This window comes from Vombatus ursinus, unplaced genomic scaffold (assembly GCF_900497805.2).
Source record: "Vombatus ursinus unplaced genomic scaffold, bare-nosed wombat genome assembly UNPS02012602.1, whole genome shotgun sequence".
Taxonomy (NCBI): Eukaryota; Metazoa; Chordata; class Mammalia; order Diprotodontia; family Vombatidae; genus Vombatus; species Vombatus ursinus.
The window spans coordinates 393,407-409,279 of NW_020952380.1; the positions used below are offsets into that span (position 1 = coordinate 393,407).

The 15,873-nt window shown below is 36.0% G+C and overlaps 1 protein-coding gene across 1 annotated transcript in view; it reads left to right on the top strand.

The window, feature by feature from the left end:
• SYNE1 (spectrin repeat containing nuclear envelope protein 1) overlaps window positions 1-15,873 on the top strand; it is a 552,931-nt gene that overhangs the window by 318,641 nt on the left and 218,417 nt on the right. Inside the window, exons 67-73 of the mRNA XM_027857999.1 lie at window positions 293-448; window positions 614-784; window positions 2,301-2,627; window positions 4,272-4,424; window positions 5,080-5,247; window positions 9,778-9,954; window positions 14,334-14,480. Coding sequence (XP_027713800.1) covers window positions 293-448; window positions 614-784; window positions 2,301-2,627; window positions 4,272-4,424; window positions 5,080-5,247; window positions 9,778-9,954; window positions 14,334-14,480 — 1,299 coding nt within the window. The remainder of the gene's footprint in view (window positions 1-292; window positions 449-613; window positions 785-2,300; window positions 2,628-4,271; window positions 4,425-5,079; window positions 5,248-9,777; window positions 9,955-14,333; window positions 14,481-15,873) is intronic.

Consider the following 15,873-nt stretch of genomic DNA (forward strand, 5'->3'; position numbering starts at 1 on the left):
GTTTCCTAAATCACAACTAAAATCACAATTTTCTATGAAGTCTTTCCCAAGCCCTCTTAATTCTAGTGCCTTTCCTCTATTAATTATTTCCTATTTATTCTGTATATGGCTTGCTTAGTTTGCATATATTTGTTTGTATATTAGCTCACTTATTTGACTATAAATTCCTTGAGGATAGGTCTCTTTTTGTCTTCACAATATCGAGTATGTAGTATTACTTATTTAGAAGACATTTTCATTCTAGAGTTCTTGACATTACCCCAATCTTTCTCTACCCATTCAAACGATTCAGAAGTGGCATGAAGAGATCGCAGCATACAAAGATGAAGTTGAGGAAGTTGGATCCCGAGCTCAAGAGATATTGGAAGAGACTCAAGTGAGCAGCAGAATGGGATATCAAGCAACACAGTTAACCTCTCGATACCAGGCCCTTCTTCTTCATGTGCTAGTGAGTAATAGAACATCTTTGTGATAGTATGTTTCGTAATCTGCTAGCGGGAAGCAGCCTGCATTCATTGAAGAGGTGATAAATTTGTAGATGTCATAAAATTCTAGCTGAAGATATTTGTTTTCCAACAAAAGTCACCTCTTGTTTAATATTTCTTTTTTTAAGGAACAAATCAAGTTTCTGGAGGAAGAGATTCAGAGTTTAGATGAATCAGATTTATCTTTCAGTGCCTACACTGATTGGTATGGGTCCACTCATAAGAACTTCAAGAATATAGCTACTGAAACCAATGAAGTGGATAAAATCATGATGCAGAAGAAAATGAAGACATTAGAGGTAGGCTAAAAATGTGGTTGCACTAAGAAGACTTCCTTAATTGAGCTACCCTAATTCTTGTTTTCTTTGAGTTCTTTCAGGATTTATGAAAATTCCTTCCCCATTAGCACTTAACTGTTCATGTGTTATTTCCTTTGTGTGTCTTACCTTTCCTTTCATTGCATTACAAGCTCATCAGAAACGGAACGACCAACATCTTTATTTTCTTATAATTTCTCCAATATGCTCTGTGTACTGTAGGTGTTCACTGCATTCTATTTTATTTTTGTCATTTGGAGCATTTTATTTGTATGCACCTTTTGTACCCTTGGAAAAAGAATTTCAGGATTTTTTTCTGCTGTGTTTTCGTCTTGTATCCTTATTGTCCATGATGCTAGCTGAAGTTGTAAGCATACTAATCCCCAACTGATGGGATAGTAGCAAATTGGTCAGCCACTTCTAGAGCTTTCAACTGAATGTCAAATCTGGGACTGATTATACCAAACTTATTTAATCTTCCAGTATTCATGATATACTTGACTAAGGGCTAGGTAAACACTCAAAGTTTTATTGGTAAGAACTTTGTGCCTTGAATGTTTGCCATAGCATCAGTCAGTCAATACACTTTTATTAAGCTCTTATGATGTGCTAGGTATTGTGCTACACCCCAGGGATACAAATACAAACAGAAAGAAAGATAGTCCCTGCCCTCAAGGAGTTTACATTCTAACAAAGGAAAGCAACATATAAAGGAAGTGGGGAGAGCAAAGGTTAAAGGGGGCACACATGGTAGAGGGAGTCTAGAGTGGCAAGGAAGTTTTGGGAAAAGCCATCCAATCAGAGGGAGAGGCTTCAAAGGTGGAGGGTACTTCCAATGTGTGAATTTCAGGATGGATTGGAGCTTTCTTCCTAGGGTCTTAGCATGATACTTTGGGGATATTGTTAGAGGTAGGAGAAACTTGAGTTTCTGGCTGATTTTTTTTTGAAAGTTTTTAGTTTATTAATTATACAGAGTCTTTTTTGACAACTATAGTAAAGTTTTTTCTCTTTGGGCTTTAGTTTCCTCATCTATAACATAATGATGAGACATTAGACTGGATGACCTCTAAAATCCCTCCAGCTCCAAGTCTGTGATTCCATTTTCCTCTACTCTTTTTTTTAAGGCAATTGGGGTTAAGTGACTTACCCAGGGTCACACAGCTAGTAAGTGTCAAGTGTTTGGTCTGAGGCTGGATTTGAACTCAGGTCCTCCTGACTTCAGGGCCTGTGCTCTAGGTGGAGCACTGCACCACCTAGCTGCCCCAATCCTCTACTCTTAAAGTACAGAAAAAGAAGCAATATGCTATTTGCTCTTAGGAATTATTACAGGTCAAATCTAGGTACAATAAATGAAAAGAGGGTGCCTAGTATTGGTCAGCACAAGTGGGCCAAGCATAAGTCTTGAAGCTTGAAAGACCTTGCTTCATACAGACTTTCACTGAAATAATGTTTGTTCTGTTGGGGCTCAACCTGTCCTTCCAATTGCTGTCTTTTTCAGTCTTTGCTGAATGACGTGGAGAAAGGTCATAGCTTGCTGAAATCAGCCAGAGAGAAAGGCGAGAAAGCAATTCAGTACCTGGAGGGTAGTGAAGCTGAAATACTAAGGAAAGAGATCAGCGATCATGTGGAGCGACTGGAGGAGTTGGCCAGCACTGTCAGAAAGGAGCACAGGACCCAGGAGAAATGTTTACATTTAGCCAAAGAATTTACAGATAAATATAAAGTACAGACTCAATGGATAGCTGAATACCAGGCTGTACTTCACAGTCCCGAAGACCCCAAAATGGAATTATATGAGAAAAAAGCCCAATTGTCTAAATTCAAGGTAATGAATGCAGAATTATTTCATTACCCCTAGTAAATATATCCTGCCTATCTGCCCTTGAGCTTCTTAATGAATGAATGTGTGTTTTGGGAAGTGAGGAGGGAGAGGGAGAAGGAGCAGCAAATGATTATGAGATAGTTATGGCAATATTATGTAATGATGGAGAAACCCCAGGGGAGAGAATAACTAAATGGCGTGCTCAGCTGTGTGAAGTACTGTAAAGAAGTGAAGCATGAAGCCTCAGAAAAGGCTTGGTATAATGGAATGAGATTGGATGGCATAATGGAAACAGCATTGGATTTGAAATCAGAGGACCTGGGTTTGAATCCCAGTTCTTCTACTTATTGCTTGTATAATCTGGTACAAGTCACTTTACCCATCTGGGCCTCAATTTCCTCCTCTATAAAATGAGGTAGCTTGATTAGGTGATCCCTAAGATTCCTTTGGGCAAGGGTTCTAAACTTAGGGTCTGTGAGCTTTTTTTATAACATTTCAATATAATTGGTTATTTTAATTTTATACACTTAAAAAAAAACATTATTCTAGGAAGGGTCCATAGGTATCATCAGACTGCCAAGGGAGTCCATGACACAGAAAATTAAGATCTCTTGCCTTAGAGGATAGTCTCTTGGAGATGGACTCATCTCCATAGTGAGGCTGCTTCTCAGAAACCAGGCAAGGTTTATCATCTGGACCATACATAAAACCTTTCTAGCATTGTTGAACTTGTCAGAGTTTGTATTGGCATGGCCTTTGAAAGCCCATGACCACCTCTATGCCATGTTGAGGTATTAGAGTAGGACTTTGCACATAGCAAGTGCTTCATAATTTTATATTGTGCATATATTGACAGATGTCTAAGAACTAGTGAAGAGAAGGGTGACTGGAGCAAAGCCCTAGAGATGGCAGGATTCGGTGGGACCAAGGATAGGATAGGGCTAGTCTCAGCAAACTATCTTGTCTTTAAAAATAGAGGAAAGGATGGGTAAATACAGTCAAGGTCTCATGCATGGTGGGGAAGAGATGACAGAACTCATACTGGAAAACCTCAGTCTCACTGAAATAGGAGGTGATCCTGTCTCCTGTGAACAGAGGAGTTAAGGGACTTTCATAGAATTGAAGAGAATGAATCAAGAATCTGTAATGAGATCATCTGTTCTTTTTTTAGTTTAACAAATATTTATTAAATACTCAGTTTGTGCCAACCACTCTGACAGGCCCTGAAGGAAATAGAAGACTCTTTCCTTTATGGTGCTTACAGTCTAGTACAGTGTAGTCTTTTTTTTCTTTGTTGCATTAATAGCATTCATCAGTTGTAATAGATTAGGGGTTCTTAAATATTTTGTGTCGTGGATCCTTTGGGGGAGTCTAGTTAAACCTATGAACCCCTTCTCTGAATAATGTTTTAAAATGCATAAAATAAAATCCATAGGATTACAAAGAAAATTAATTATATTGAAATACAGCAATAGAATGGTAGACATAGATATAAAGAATGATCCTTAAAGAGAATGAGACTTTTCTTCAGAATTATTTAAGTACCCTCTATGCCATATAACTGGATAGATAGATAGATAATGTATACACATGCTTGTTTGTGTATGTGTATTCACTTTGCCTTCTTTGTTCTTTTTGCACATCAAGTCAATCCAACAGATGGTGCTATCCCATGAGCCATCAGTAAAATCTATAAATGAAAAAGGAGAAGCCCTTCTGGAACTGGTACCAGATGTTACTTTAAAGGATAAAATTCAGAAACTTCAAATTGATTACCAGGACCTTTGCAATGCAGGGAAGGTAAGAGAAAGCAGGAAAACTATCGCACATTATCATGTTATTTACTAGGAAAAGTAACTCCCATTTTTATTCATGAGACATATTTTAGGATAGCGAAGGCTTAGTTTTCTTTCTTCTCTGATGTCCTTGTATGCAGATAGCTAAAGTGAAATATATTAAATGTACAATTTTCCTATGACTAAGTGAGTTGGCTATCATTTTATAGTTGTCATTTAGTCATTTCAGTTGTATCTGACTCTCCCTGACCCCATGGACCTTGGTCCATTAGGTTTTCTTGGCAAAGATACACTAGAGTGGTTTGCTATTTCCTTCCTCAGTGGCAAACAAAAGTTAAGTGACTTGCAGAAGGTTACCCAACTAGGACGTTTCTGAGGTTGGATCTGAATTTAGGTCTTCCTGACTCCAAGCCAACACTCTATTCACCGAGCCACCTAGCTGCCCATTTTATGTGTGTGTGTGTCTATATCTATATATGTGTATATAGATAGATATATAGATAGATAGATAGATATGCACACACATATATATATATACATATACATATATATGCATATTACTCAATCTAAGAAGCAGGTCACATTTATAAATTTAATATAATGTCAAATATTTCTGTCTTTGTGCTCATCTCTAATGTGTTGCCTTTTGGAATCAACAGGAGCATGTGATGAGCCTGGAAGTAAAAGTGAAAGAACATGAAGAGTATAATAATGAGCTTCAGGAAGTGGAAAAGTGGCTGTTACAGATGTCTGGCAGACTGGTCACACCAGACCTCATGGAGATGAGTAGCTTAGAAACAATCACCCAGCAGCTGGCGAGCCACAAGGTATACCTGGCATGTGGGCAAATGGGATGAGAATTTCTTCAATGATTTTATGTAGACATTTCTGTTGTAAATTTTTTTTTAAAATAAAACAAACACAGGTCTGTAGGTTCAGATCACTGTAGAGAGTGGATGGTCCAATTTGTTAATTTTACAAATGTAAAAGCTGAGGCTATTTAGGTTTTGTTTTTTGTTACTTTCTTTCTTGTCTTACTGTTTAACTTAAAATCGCAGCTAGCAGGTAGATTTTGAACCCAAGCCAAGCTTCTGATCTCTAAGTCCTAAGCCTATCATACTTCTACATTGCTGTCAGCTCTAGAGAGACTCATTTATGTTAATAGATGTCAGAATGTCATAATGATGAAATTTCAGGTCTAGAACAAAAATAGAATTTTCCATAATGCATTGAATAATTCAAAATGGGTCTTTTTATTTCTAAGGTACTATTGTCTAATTCACCTGACATCATGAGCAGTTTTTCATTTACATAGGATCAAAACCTTACAATTATCTTTAACTCTTCCCTCTCCCTCATCTCCTTCATCATTCTAATCCATCAATTTCACTTGCATTATCTGAGTTTATCTCCTTTCCTCTCACACAAGCACCCCACTAGTTCATCTACCTTTACTTCTCAACTAAATTATTTTATTAGTATCTTAATTGGTCTCCATGCCTCCAATCTCTTTCTTCTCCAATCTTTATTTCAAATAGCTGCTGAAGTAAAATTCTTAAGACACAAATATGATTATGATACTATACTCACATTAAGCTGGCATTTTGAGACGTCCAAGATCTGATTTCAACCTAGCTTTTTGTCCAACCTCATTACATTGCAATTCACTTCATAGACTTTAATATTTCTATTTATTTTATTTTATTATTTATTTAGTATTTTGTTTATTACATATAATTTATTAAATTATTATGATTTATTAAATTATTATAAATATAAATGTATAATTTATTAAAATATTAATTTTCCTTTTAGGTCATCATCCCTTCTCTCACCTCTGTGCCTTACATAGCTTCTCCCTCATATCTGGAATTCATTTCTATTTTAACCTGTTGACATTTTCTTTTCATGTCATTCCCTGCTCACATATCATCTCTTGTAGCTTTTCTTTAATCCCTCTGGCTGAATTTTGCTCTCCAAAATTTTGTTTAGCACTTGGCTTTTATCCTATTCTACTTCCTATTATTCTTATCTATTTACTTGATTTATCCCCCCTACTAGACTGTAAGTTTCCTGAGGAGAAAGGGTTGGATTTTGGATTCCCAGTGGATTGTATATATTAAGTCTTTAATAAATGTTTGCTGAATTTGAGATTGAAAAAATACTCAATATTATATTGAATATGAGATACAAAACTTTTCAGTAGAGTAAAAATAACTTATAAATGAATTAATGTGTTAAATGACAATAATATAAGAATAAACATCTCTTATTTTCCTTGTTAGGAACCAGCAATTGAATGCATTGGACATAGTTCTCTATGATCTTTTGACTCATTGGAAGTCAATTAAGCCCTAAGGGAGGCTCATTTCCTTTAGAGAACTATTTATTAGTGCCTAAAAAAGTGAATTTGCTTTGTTAAACACCTATTTTCCACTCAAATTTAATAATCTAGGTTATTGGGTGCAGGGTGTAAATGTGATGCAATTTATCATTGAGAAGAAAAGCATCTGGATATAAAGGCTGATACTGTAAGCAAACTGGGAGAGCAAGGAATAGTTTACCTATCAGATTTATGGAGAACAGAAGAATTCATGACCAAACAGGAGATAGAGAACATTACGAAAGGCAAAATGGATAACTTTGATTACATTAAATTGAAAAGTTTTTGCACAAACAAAGCCAATGCAACCAAGATTAGAAGGAAAGTAGAAAATTGGGAAAGAGTTTTTACAACCAGTCTCTCTGATAAGGGTCTCATTTCTAAAATATACAGAGAATTAAGTCAAATTTATAAGAATACAAGTCATTCTCCAATTGATAAATGGTCAAAGGATATGAACAGACAGTTCTCAGATGAAGAAATTAAAGCCATCTATAGTCATATGAAAAAATGCTCTCAATCACTATTGATTAGAGAAATGCAAATCAAAACAACTCTAAGGTAGCCTATCACACCTATCAGATTGGCCAACACGACAAAACAGGAAAATGATAAATGTTGGAGAAGATGGGGAAAATTGGAACACTAACGCATTGTTGGTGGAGTTGTGAAATGATCCAGCCATTTTGGAGAGCAATTTGGAACTATGCCCAAAGAACTATAAAAATATTCATGCCCTTTTGACCCAGTAATAGTACTTCTAGGGCTTTATCCCAAAGAGATCATAAAAATGGAAAAAAGGACACACATGTATGAAATCATTTATAGCAGTTCTTTCTGTGGTGGCAAAGAATTGTAAATTGAGAGGATGTCCATCAATTGGGGAATGGCTGAACAAGTTGTGGTATATGAATGTAATGGAATACTATTGTGCTATAAGAAATGATGATCAAGCTGACTTCAGAAAAACCTGGAAAGACTTGTATGGTCTGATGTTGAGTGAAGTGAGCAGAACCAGGAGAATGTTGTGCACAGTAACAGCCATGTAGTGCGATGACTAATATTGATAAACTTAACCTTTCTCAGCAATACAAGGATCCAAGACATCTCCAAAGGCCTCGTGATGGATAATGCTATCCACATCCAAAGAAAGAACTATGGAGTTTGAATGTAGATCGAAGTATACTATTTGCTATTTTTTCCTTCTGTTGTGTTTTGTTTCCTCTTTCTGGTGGTTCCTCCTATTGGGTCTAATTCTTACTTACAACATCACTACTGTGAAAATATGGTTAATAGGAATATATATATATATATATATATATGTATAGCCTATATCAGATTGCATGTCGTCTTGGGGAGGGAGGTGGAGAAAAATTTAAAACTCAAAATCTTATGGAAGTGATTGTTGATAAATCAAAATATTTTTTTAAAAAAAGAGCATAATAACAAACAAATGAATTGGAAGCCACCTTGGGAAAAAAAAGGCAATCTACAAAAGATACCTCTACTTTCTTTTTTCTCACTCTCTTCTAAATCTCTTATAATCTGGCTTATGACCTTATCATTCCATCAAAACTGCTCTCTCTAAAGTTACCAGTGATCTCTTACTTGCCAAATACTATGACCTTTTTTTTCTGTCCTCATTCACAATTATCCCTCTGCAGCCTTTAATACTGTTGATCACTTTCCCTCGTTCATACTCTCTTCTCTCTATGTCTTTTAGACAGCACTGTTTTCTGGTTCTCCTCCAACCAATCTGATTGCTCCTTTTCAGTCCCCTTTGCTGAATCTTCATCCAGTTCATGCCCTCTCACCATAGATGTCACACAGGGATCTGTCCTGGGTCCTCTATACAGCTTCCCTTGGTGATCTCATCAGCTCCCAAGGCATATTGATTTCACTTTTGCAACATCTCTTGAATATGTCTCCTTTTCTCCTCTAATACTTCTACCACTCTGGTGCAGGCTCACACCTAGACTATTGCAATAGCCCACTGCCTGACTCATGTTTCACCCCAATTCTATTCATCCTTCATTCAGCCTCTAAAGTGATTTTCCTAAAGTATAGGTCCAACTATGTTACCCACACACACAAACTCAATAAACTTCAGTGGCCCCCTATTGCCTCCAGGATTAAATACAAAATTTTCTGCTTGGCACTCAAAACCCTTTATAAGCTTGCCCCCTCCAACCTTTCTAGCCTTTTTTTACACTTTAGTATTTGTCACATCCTCTTCAATTCCGTGACACTGGCCTCTTTGCTGTTTTGAAACAAGCCACTCCATCTCTCAGCTTCACACATTTTCTCTGGCTGTCCACCATGCCTGGAATTCTTTACCTTTTCATCTCTACCTATAGGCTTCATTTGCTTCCCTTAAGTCTCAACTAAAATCTTGTCTTCTATAGGAAGCCCTTCCCAACCTTTCTTAAGTCTAATGCTTTCCCTCTCATCTCTTATTTGTCCTGTGTATAGCTTGTTTGTATATATTTGTTTGTTTTCTCCCCTATTAGATTATGAGCTTCTTGAGGGCAGAGATTATTTTATCTTTATTTTTTATCCCCAGTGCTTAGCACATAGTAGACACATAAATTTTACTGATTGATTGATCCTTTTTTAGTTATTTCAAGACCTTAGATAAATCCCTAAATCTCTCTAGTCTACCTAAAGAGAATGTTGGGCTGAATAATCTGTAAGGTTCCTTACAACTTACACATTCTACAATTCCATGGCTAAAATTGTATTCATCAACTCCTATGCCAAATTCAGCTTCCATTTGCAGCTATTCAATTTCTGCCAGTGATATCACCATTCTTCCAGTATATACTAAGTGAAAAAACTTCAAGTAATTTTTGAATTTTATTTCTCCTTTATGTTCTGTAGACAACAATAAAAATTACTCTCTTGTTAAAAAAAAAAAAGAATAGCATCTGGAAATCCTCACAGGAACATTTATTTAATTTTATTCTATTCCTAGGCTATGATGGAAGAGATTGCAGGGTTTGAAGACCGTTTGAATGATCTGAAAACTAAAGGGGATCATCTGATCAATCATTGTGCAGATCAGCTTCAAGCCAAGCTTAAACAAAATGTGCAAGCTCATTTACAGGGCACAAAGGATAGTTACTCTGCTATCTGCAGTACCGCACAAAGGGTAAGTTTATCAGAGTAACTTTATATAAATATTATGAATTATTGAGAGAGGACTGGAATCTAGTGACTTTAAAATAGGATAGACTTTTATCTCTTTGGGATACTTTTGGTATGTATCCAGCCTGTAGGCAAGAAGTCAGACTACACAGGATGGTATTGACATGGCTAATGAATTGGCTTTTTGACTGAATTGCCTGGATAATGAAATTCTGACTTCTAGTTTAGCTGCTCTTACTTTCCCTGAGTTTATTGGTTGGTTTGGCAGCATGTATGTATGTGTGTGTATATTCACACAATATGCATATATATGTGTATATGTGTATGTATACACATATGTATATATTCACATATATGTATATATTCACATACATACATACACTGTGCTTCCTAGTTCTTCCATTTCAGCACTGAAATAGTAGCTCTTCACATCACTTAAAAATAATAATTCATTTTTGAAATTGAAATATATAGCAGAAATTGTACTACATAAAACTAATAGGTATATCAAGTAAAATTTTGTATGTAACATTGATAAGCATTTTTTTAAAACTGACTCCATGAGTGCTTTGAAAATACATATTAAAAAATATCAGATTGGATTTATTTAAAAATAAAAATTTAGAAAGATAAGTTTCTTACCTTTACTTACACAAAATGAAAATAAAAGTATTGTAAATCTGAATATCCTACCAAAGATAATAGATTCAATTCACCTAAATTCATCTAAAATTTTGAAAATATCAAGTTGCAAAGATGGGAGCCAATCTGTATAGCTAGAGAAAATTCCTCATTGCAAGCTCCCTAAGCCAATGAAATCATAAAACCCGTTCCTTAAAAAAAAGAAAAAAATAAAGAAAAACAAAACTTCAAAAGGAGGCCCTTCACCTAATTTCTTTCTTCTTCTTCTTCTTCTTTTTTTTTTTGGAAGACCAACAAGGAAGAATGGTTGGTTTTGCAAAAGTGATAAGAACCTTGGAAGAAAGTAGAAGTAGGAAATTGGAAAAAGCGTGAGTGTTGTGAAACACTCTAAAATGTAATACAGTTAAAGGATGACGTAATTCTGAGAGAGACTATGATTCTTTCACTGCAATCTGACTGCATTACCTTTTTTATAATCAATGATAAAAGCAATGAAATCCTCACTATACAATCCTGAATAATTAAATTGAAAAAGGAAAAAAAATAACTTATGAAGGCAAAAGCATAGACAGCTTTATTGAAAGAGTGGCATAAGTTTCTAAGAATAATATGAAGAGGGTCTATTATGAAAGACAACAAAAAGGACTTTAGCTATTCAGAATAAGAGAGTAAGTAGAGGATAGGTCTGATGTTTGTGGAATTCAACAGATCAGTAGAAAGAAGATGTAATTATTGGTATGTCTGACTTCTACAGTATAGAACATGTTTCTCAAATGAGAAAGGACAGAATGTTGATAGCAAAGAGGGAATTCAGACTTTGAAGATGTGAGGAGGTAGTTAAAGGCTGTAGTTATTTTAAATGAATTCAAGTCCTTGGTCCCAAATTTAGATCTTAGGTTCTTGAAAAAGTTTGCAGAAGTGATCTCATCCCTAAGATATGGAATGCAGGAAGGCTTGAAGTATATAAGTGCTGCCCTGATTTTCATATAGGACAAAAGTATAAATTCTATACACTAATATTCTTTTTTAGTTTAGTTTTGTTTTTTGTTGTTGTTGGGCAATGGGAGTTAAGTGACTTGCCCAGGGTCACACATCTAGTAAGTGTCAAGTGTCTGAGGCTGGATTTGAACTCAGGTCCTCTGAAGCCAGGGCTGCTGCTCTATCCACTGCACCACCTAGCTGCCCCCTAAACTAATATTCTTGAATGTGGATGTTGTTTTGTTGTTTAGTCATTTCAGTCATGTCTGCCTTTCTATGACCCCATTTGGGGTTTTCTTGACAAACATACTGGAGTGGTTTGCCATTTCCTTTTCTAGGTCATTTGACAGATGAGGGAACTGAGGCAAACAGGCATAAGTGACTTGCCCAGGGTCACACAGCTAAGAAGTGTCTGATATCAGACTTGAACCAAGGAAGAGGAGTCTTCCTGACTGTAGACCCAGCACTCTATCCACTGTACCATGTCAGGAAAGTTCTAAAATGGATAATCAAATGTATGGTATCTGAGAATCTAGGAAAGGATGTGATGCTTGCTATAACCCAGGGAGGGTTACATTTGCCATAATTCCTTTTCAAAATAGGTCACTAGGTTATTAAGACAGTAGAATACCATAGATTCAATCTATCTCGATTTCAGAAAGTATTAGTACAATAAAAGAGAGACAATTTTTTTTCAAGGTGGAAGGAATTAACATAGAATTATGCAGAACATATTTAAACTTCAGGGAGTCATTAATATTATTGGCATTTATCTTGGAATTTTTCTGCTACTGTCTTTAGGATCATAGATAATAGGGCTGAAAGGCACCTTAGAAGTCATCTACTCCAACTTTTATTTTACAGATAAGGAAACTGAAGCCAGGAAAGGTTAAGTGACGGGCCTAAGTCAGTCAGTGGCAAGCCAGATTTTGCCTTTAAGTATTCTGACTCTGAATTTATGTCATTTACACTGATCACAGCTGCCTCCTTGCTGTAGAATGAGACAGGTTTTTTTTGAGAGTGACATAAGGGTGTGGGGAAGTAAAAACAGAGCATAATAGCAATTGGAGGACAACTGAGGGATTCTCCAGTTATTTCCCCTTTCTACCTATGTTGTATCCTTTCAGGACGCATTGCCTTCTTCTCAAGAATAAGTTTATATCAGTTGTTGAAAGACCTTTGACAAAGAATTTGAACAAGTCTCTCATGTAGCCTGAATGATAGTAAAATTAAGTAAGTCCCTATATAACTGACTAAGAAATTATTTTCTGAGGGTTTAAATTCATGCATTGATGTTAATCTATAACATCACTGACATATAACAATGTTCTATGGCCTTGTTCTATTGGATATATTTATCAGCAACTTAGATAAAATCAAAGAAAGCATATATATAAAACTTTTGCATGTTATAGAACTAAGAGGTAAAGCTAATAAATTGGATGACGGGATCAAGATTTAAAATGATATTTGACCAGTTAGAATAATAGGTTGAAACCAGTGAGATTAAATTTAGTAGAGATAACTGTAAATTTCATTATTCAGGTTAAAAAAATCCATGTAAGCACAAGATTTTATTTGACCACATCTAATGTGGAAAAAGGCCTGAGATTTTTAGTTGTGTACCAGTTCAACTAGAGACAGTAGTGTGTTGTAGTTGTTAAAAGGCTGGTGTGGTGTTAGGCTTCCCTTAATGGAAGTATAGTGTCCAGAACAAGTGAGGTAATTAACTCATTCTACCATGTACTAGTGATATCGTATCTGGAATTCTCTGTTCATTTCTAAACATCAGCACCATATTTTGGGAAGAACATTAACAGAGAGGTCTGTACCTATGCAGGATAACCATGATGGTGAGAAATCTAGAAACCATGTTACATAAGGAACAAGTGGAGAAATTAGGGGTGTTTATTATGGAGAAGAGGGGAAAAGAGTGGAACCTTGATTACTCTCCTTAAATAACTGAAGAATTGTTAAGAAAGAGAAAGATGTGGTTCTATGCAGGGTTGCTTTGGAGTATAGAGTGGAGATCAATCAGTGGAAGTTATAGGGAAGCTAATTTTGGGTCAGTATGGGGAAGAACTTCTTAACCATCGGGTGTAGAAAAATGGAATGGGCTACAACTATGCTGTAAAATAGTAAGTTCCGTCTTACCAAGAAGGCAAAACACTGGCAACTACCTATCAGGCATGTGGGGGAAGGAATAAGTACATAAATGGGTATACTAACTAGCTTCTCAAATCCCTCCCAACTCTGAATTTCTGTATTTCTAATTCTACTTGTTTACCACTATACTCCTATATTGTGTTGCTATGTAGGAACAGAAAGGGAGAAAGAAATGAGATCAGTTTGGTATTTTCTGGGGTAATTTGTTGCTATAGCATAAAGTGCTCCAAAGTTTCCTAAGCAGGTAGAATATACTCTCTTCTCATTGATTCTTCAGCAAAAGCTCAGCAAACATTTTTGCACTAACAGAGACAATATCTAGTCTGAAAAACAAAAGACATACTTACAAATTTGTGTAATTTAAAGAGACTTTAACAAGAAGTGAAGACAGTTCATATTTAATCATTCTGCTTAATTCCAACAAACTTTATAATTATTTTAGCTCTTAAAACTTCAGTAAATCAAGAAATCAATCAAATAAGCTATATTTTTAGTACCTGCTAATATGCCTGTCACAGATGGATATAATTATAAAAGCAAGACAGTGTATACTCTCAAGTTGCTTACATTCTATTTTTTTCTCTTATTTTGTCTTAGGTTTACCAGAGCTTGGAACATGAGCTTCAGAAATATGTCAGCCGGCAAGATACCTTGCAGCAATGCCAGGCATGGCTTGCTACAGTTCAACCAGATTTAAAGCCAAGCCCTCATCCACCTTTGAGCAGAGCAGAGGCAGTTAAGCAGGTAATAAATACTTGTTTAAGTAATCTAAAAAAGAGAAATCCCCTACCTTTTGAATGGCTTCTTCTCATTCTCCTTTCCTGCATCTTCATCAAGGTCATGCCCATTAACTAGATGTCCACAAGGCTCTATCCTGGGCCCTTTTCTTTTCTCCCTCTATATTATTTCACTTTGGAATCTCATTAGCTCCCATGGATTCAACTATCATGTCTCTGCACATGATTCTCATATTTATTTATCTAGGTCCAACCTCTCTCCTGACCTAATCCTGAATCTCCAACTGCCTATATGATAAATCAAATGAGTCCTGTTAAACATCTTAAACTTTTAATATCTAAAACTGAGCTTATTACCTTCCCCTTCTCACACCATCCTTCTCCTCAATCCCTAACTTCCTTTACTAGTGAAGGTGCCACCATCCTCCCAGTCATCTGAGCCTACATGTCATCCTCAACTCCTCATTCTCTCTTATTATTCATATCTAATTACTTTTCAAATCCTGTTGATTCTGCTTTCACAACATTTCTCTTATAAATCCCACTTCTCTCCTTTGACACTGCTAGTCGGGTGCAGGACCTCATCATCTCATGTATGGACTATTGCAGTAGCCTTTAATTGATCTCCTTGGCTTAAGTCTCTCCTTGCTCTAGTCCATCCTATAATTAGCTGTTAACTGAATCTTCCTAAAGCCCAGATCTTACCATGTCTTCAGTCAACACCAGGGGTTCCCTGTTGCCTCCAAAATCAAACATAAAATCCTATGTTTGGATTATAAAACCCTCCGTAATCTGGCCCCTTCCTGCCACTCCAGTCTTTTTGCATCTTACAGCCCACCCCCAACATATTCTGATATTCGGCTTCATTGGCCTCCTCACTTTTCCTTGTACAATAGTCTATTTTCCAATTTCTAGTTGTTTTTTTTATTGGGTACTTCCCACCTTCTACAAGAGGCCTTTCCTCTCTTAATGCTAGTGCCTTCTTTCTATTGATTATCTCCAATTTTATCCTGTGCATATCTTTTTGTATATAGTTTTTAACATATTTTTAACATAGTTAACATAGTTAAAACAGTTTTTCAACATGTGTCCTTCATTAGACTGTAATCTCCTTGAGAGCAGGGGTTGTCTTTTGCCTTTCTTTGCCTCCTCAGTGCAGTGCCTGGCACATAACAGGTGTTTAATAAATACTAGTTGATTGACTGATATATAATTACATTCATTCTTGCTGGCATCCAGCTGAATTTTCTTTCCTCTGTGAAAATAATGTAGCAGATTCTATCCTCATATCCTCCCCCAGGATTTTAAAAATATCCCTAGAATAATAATAACAAGAATTGAAGCAGATAACTTGTGCCTGTTCAGTTTATATGGTGAAAAATTATTTGGGAAAAATTCCT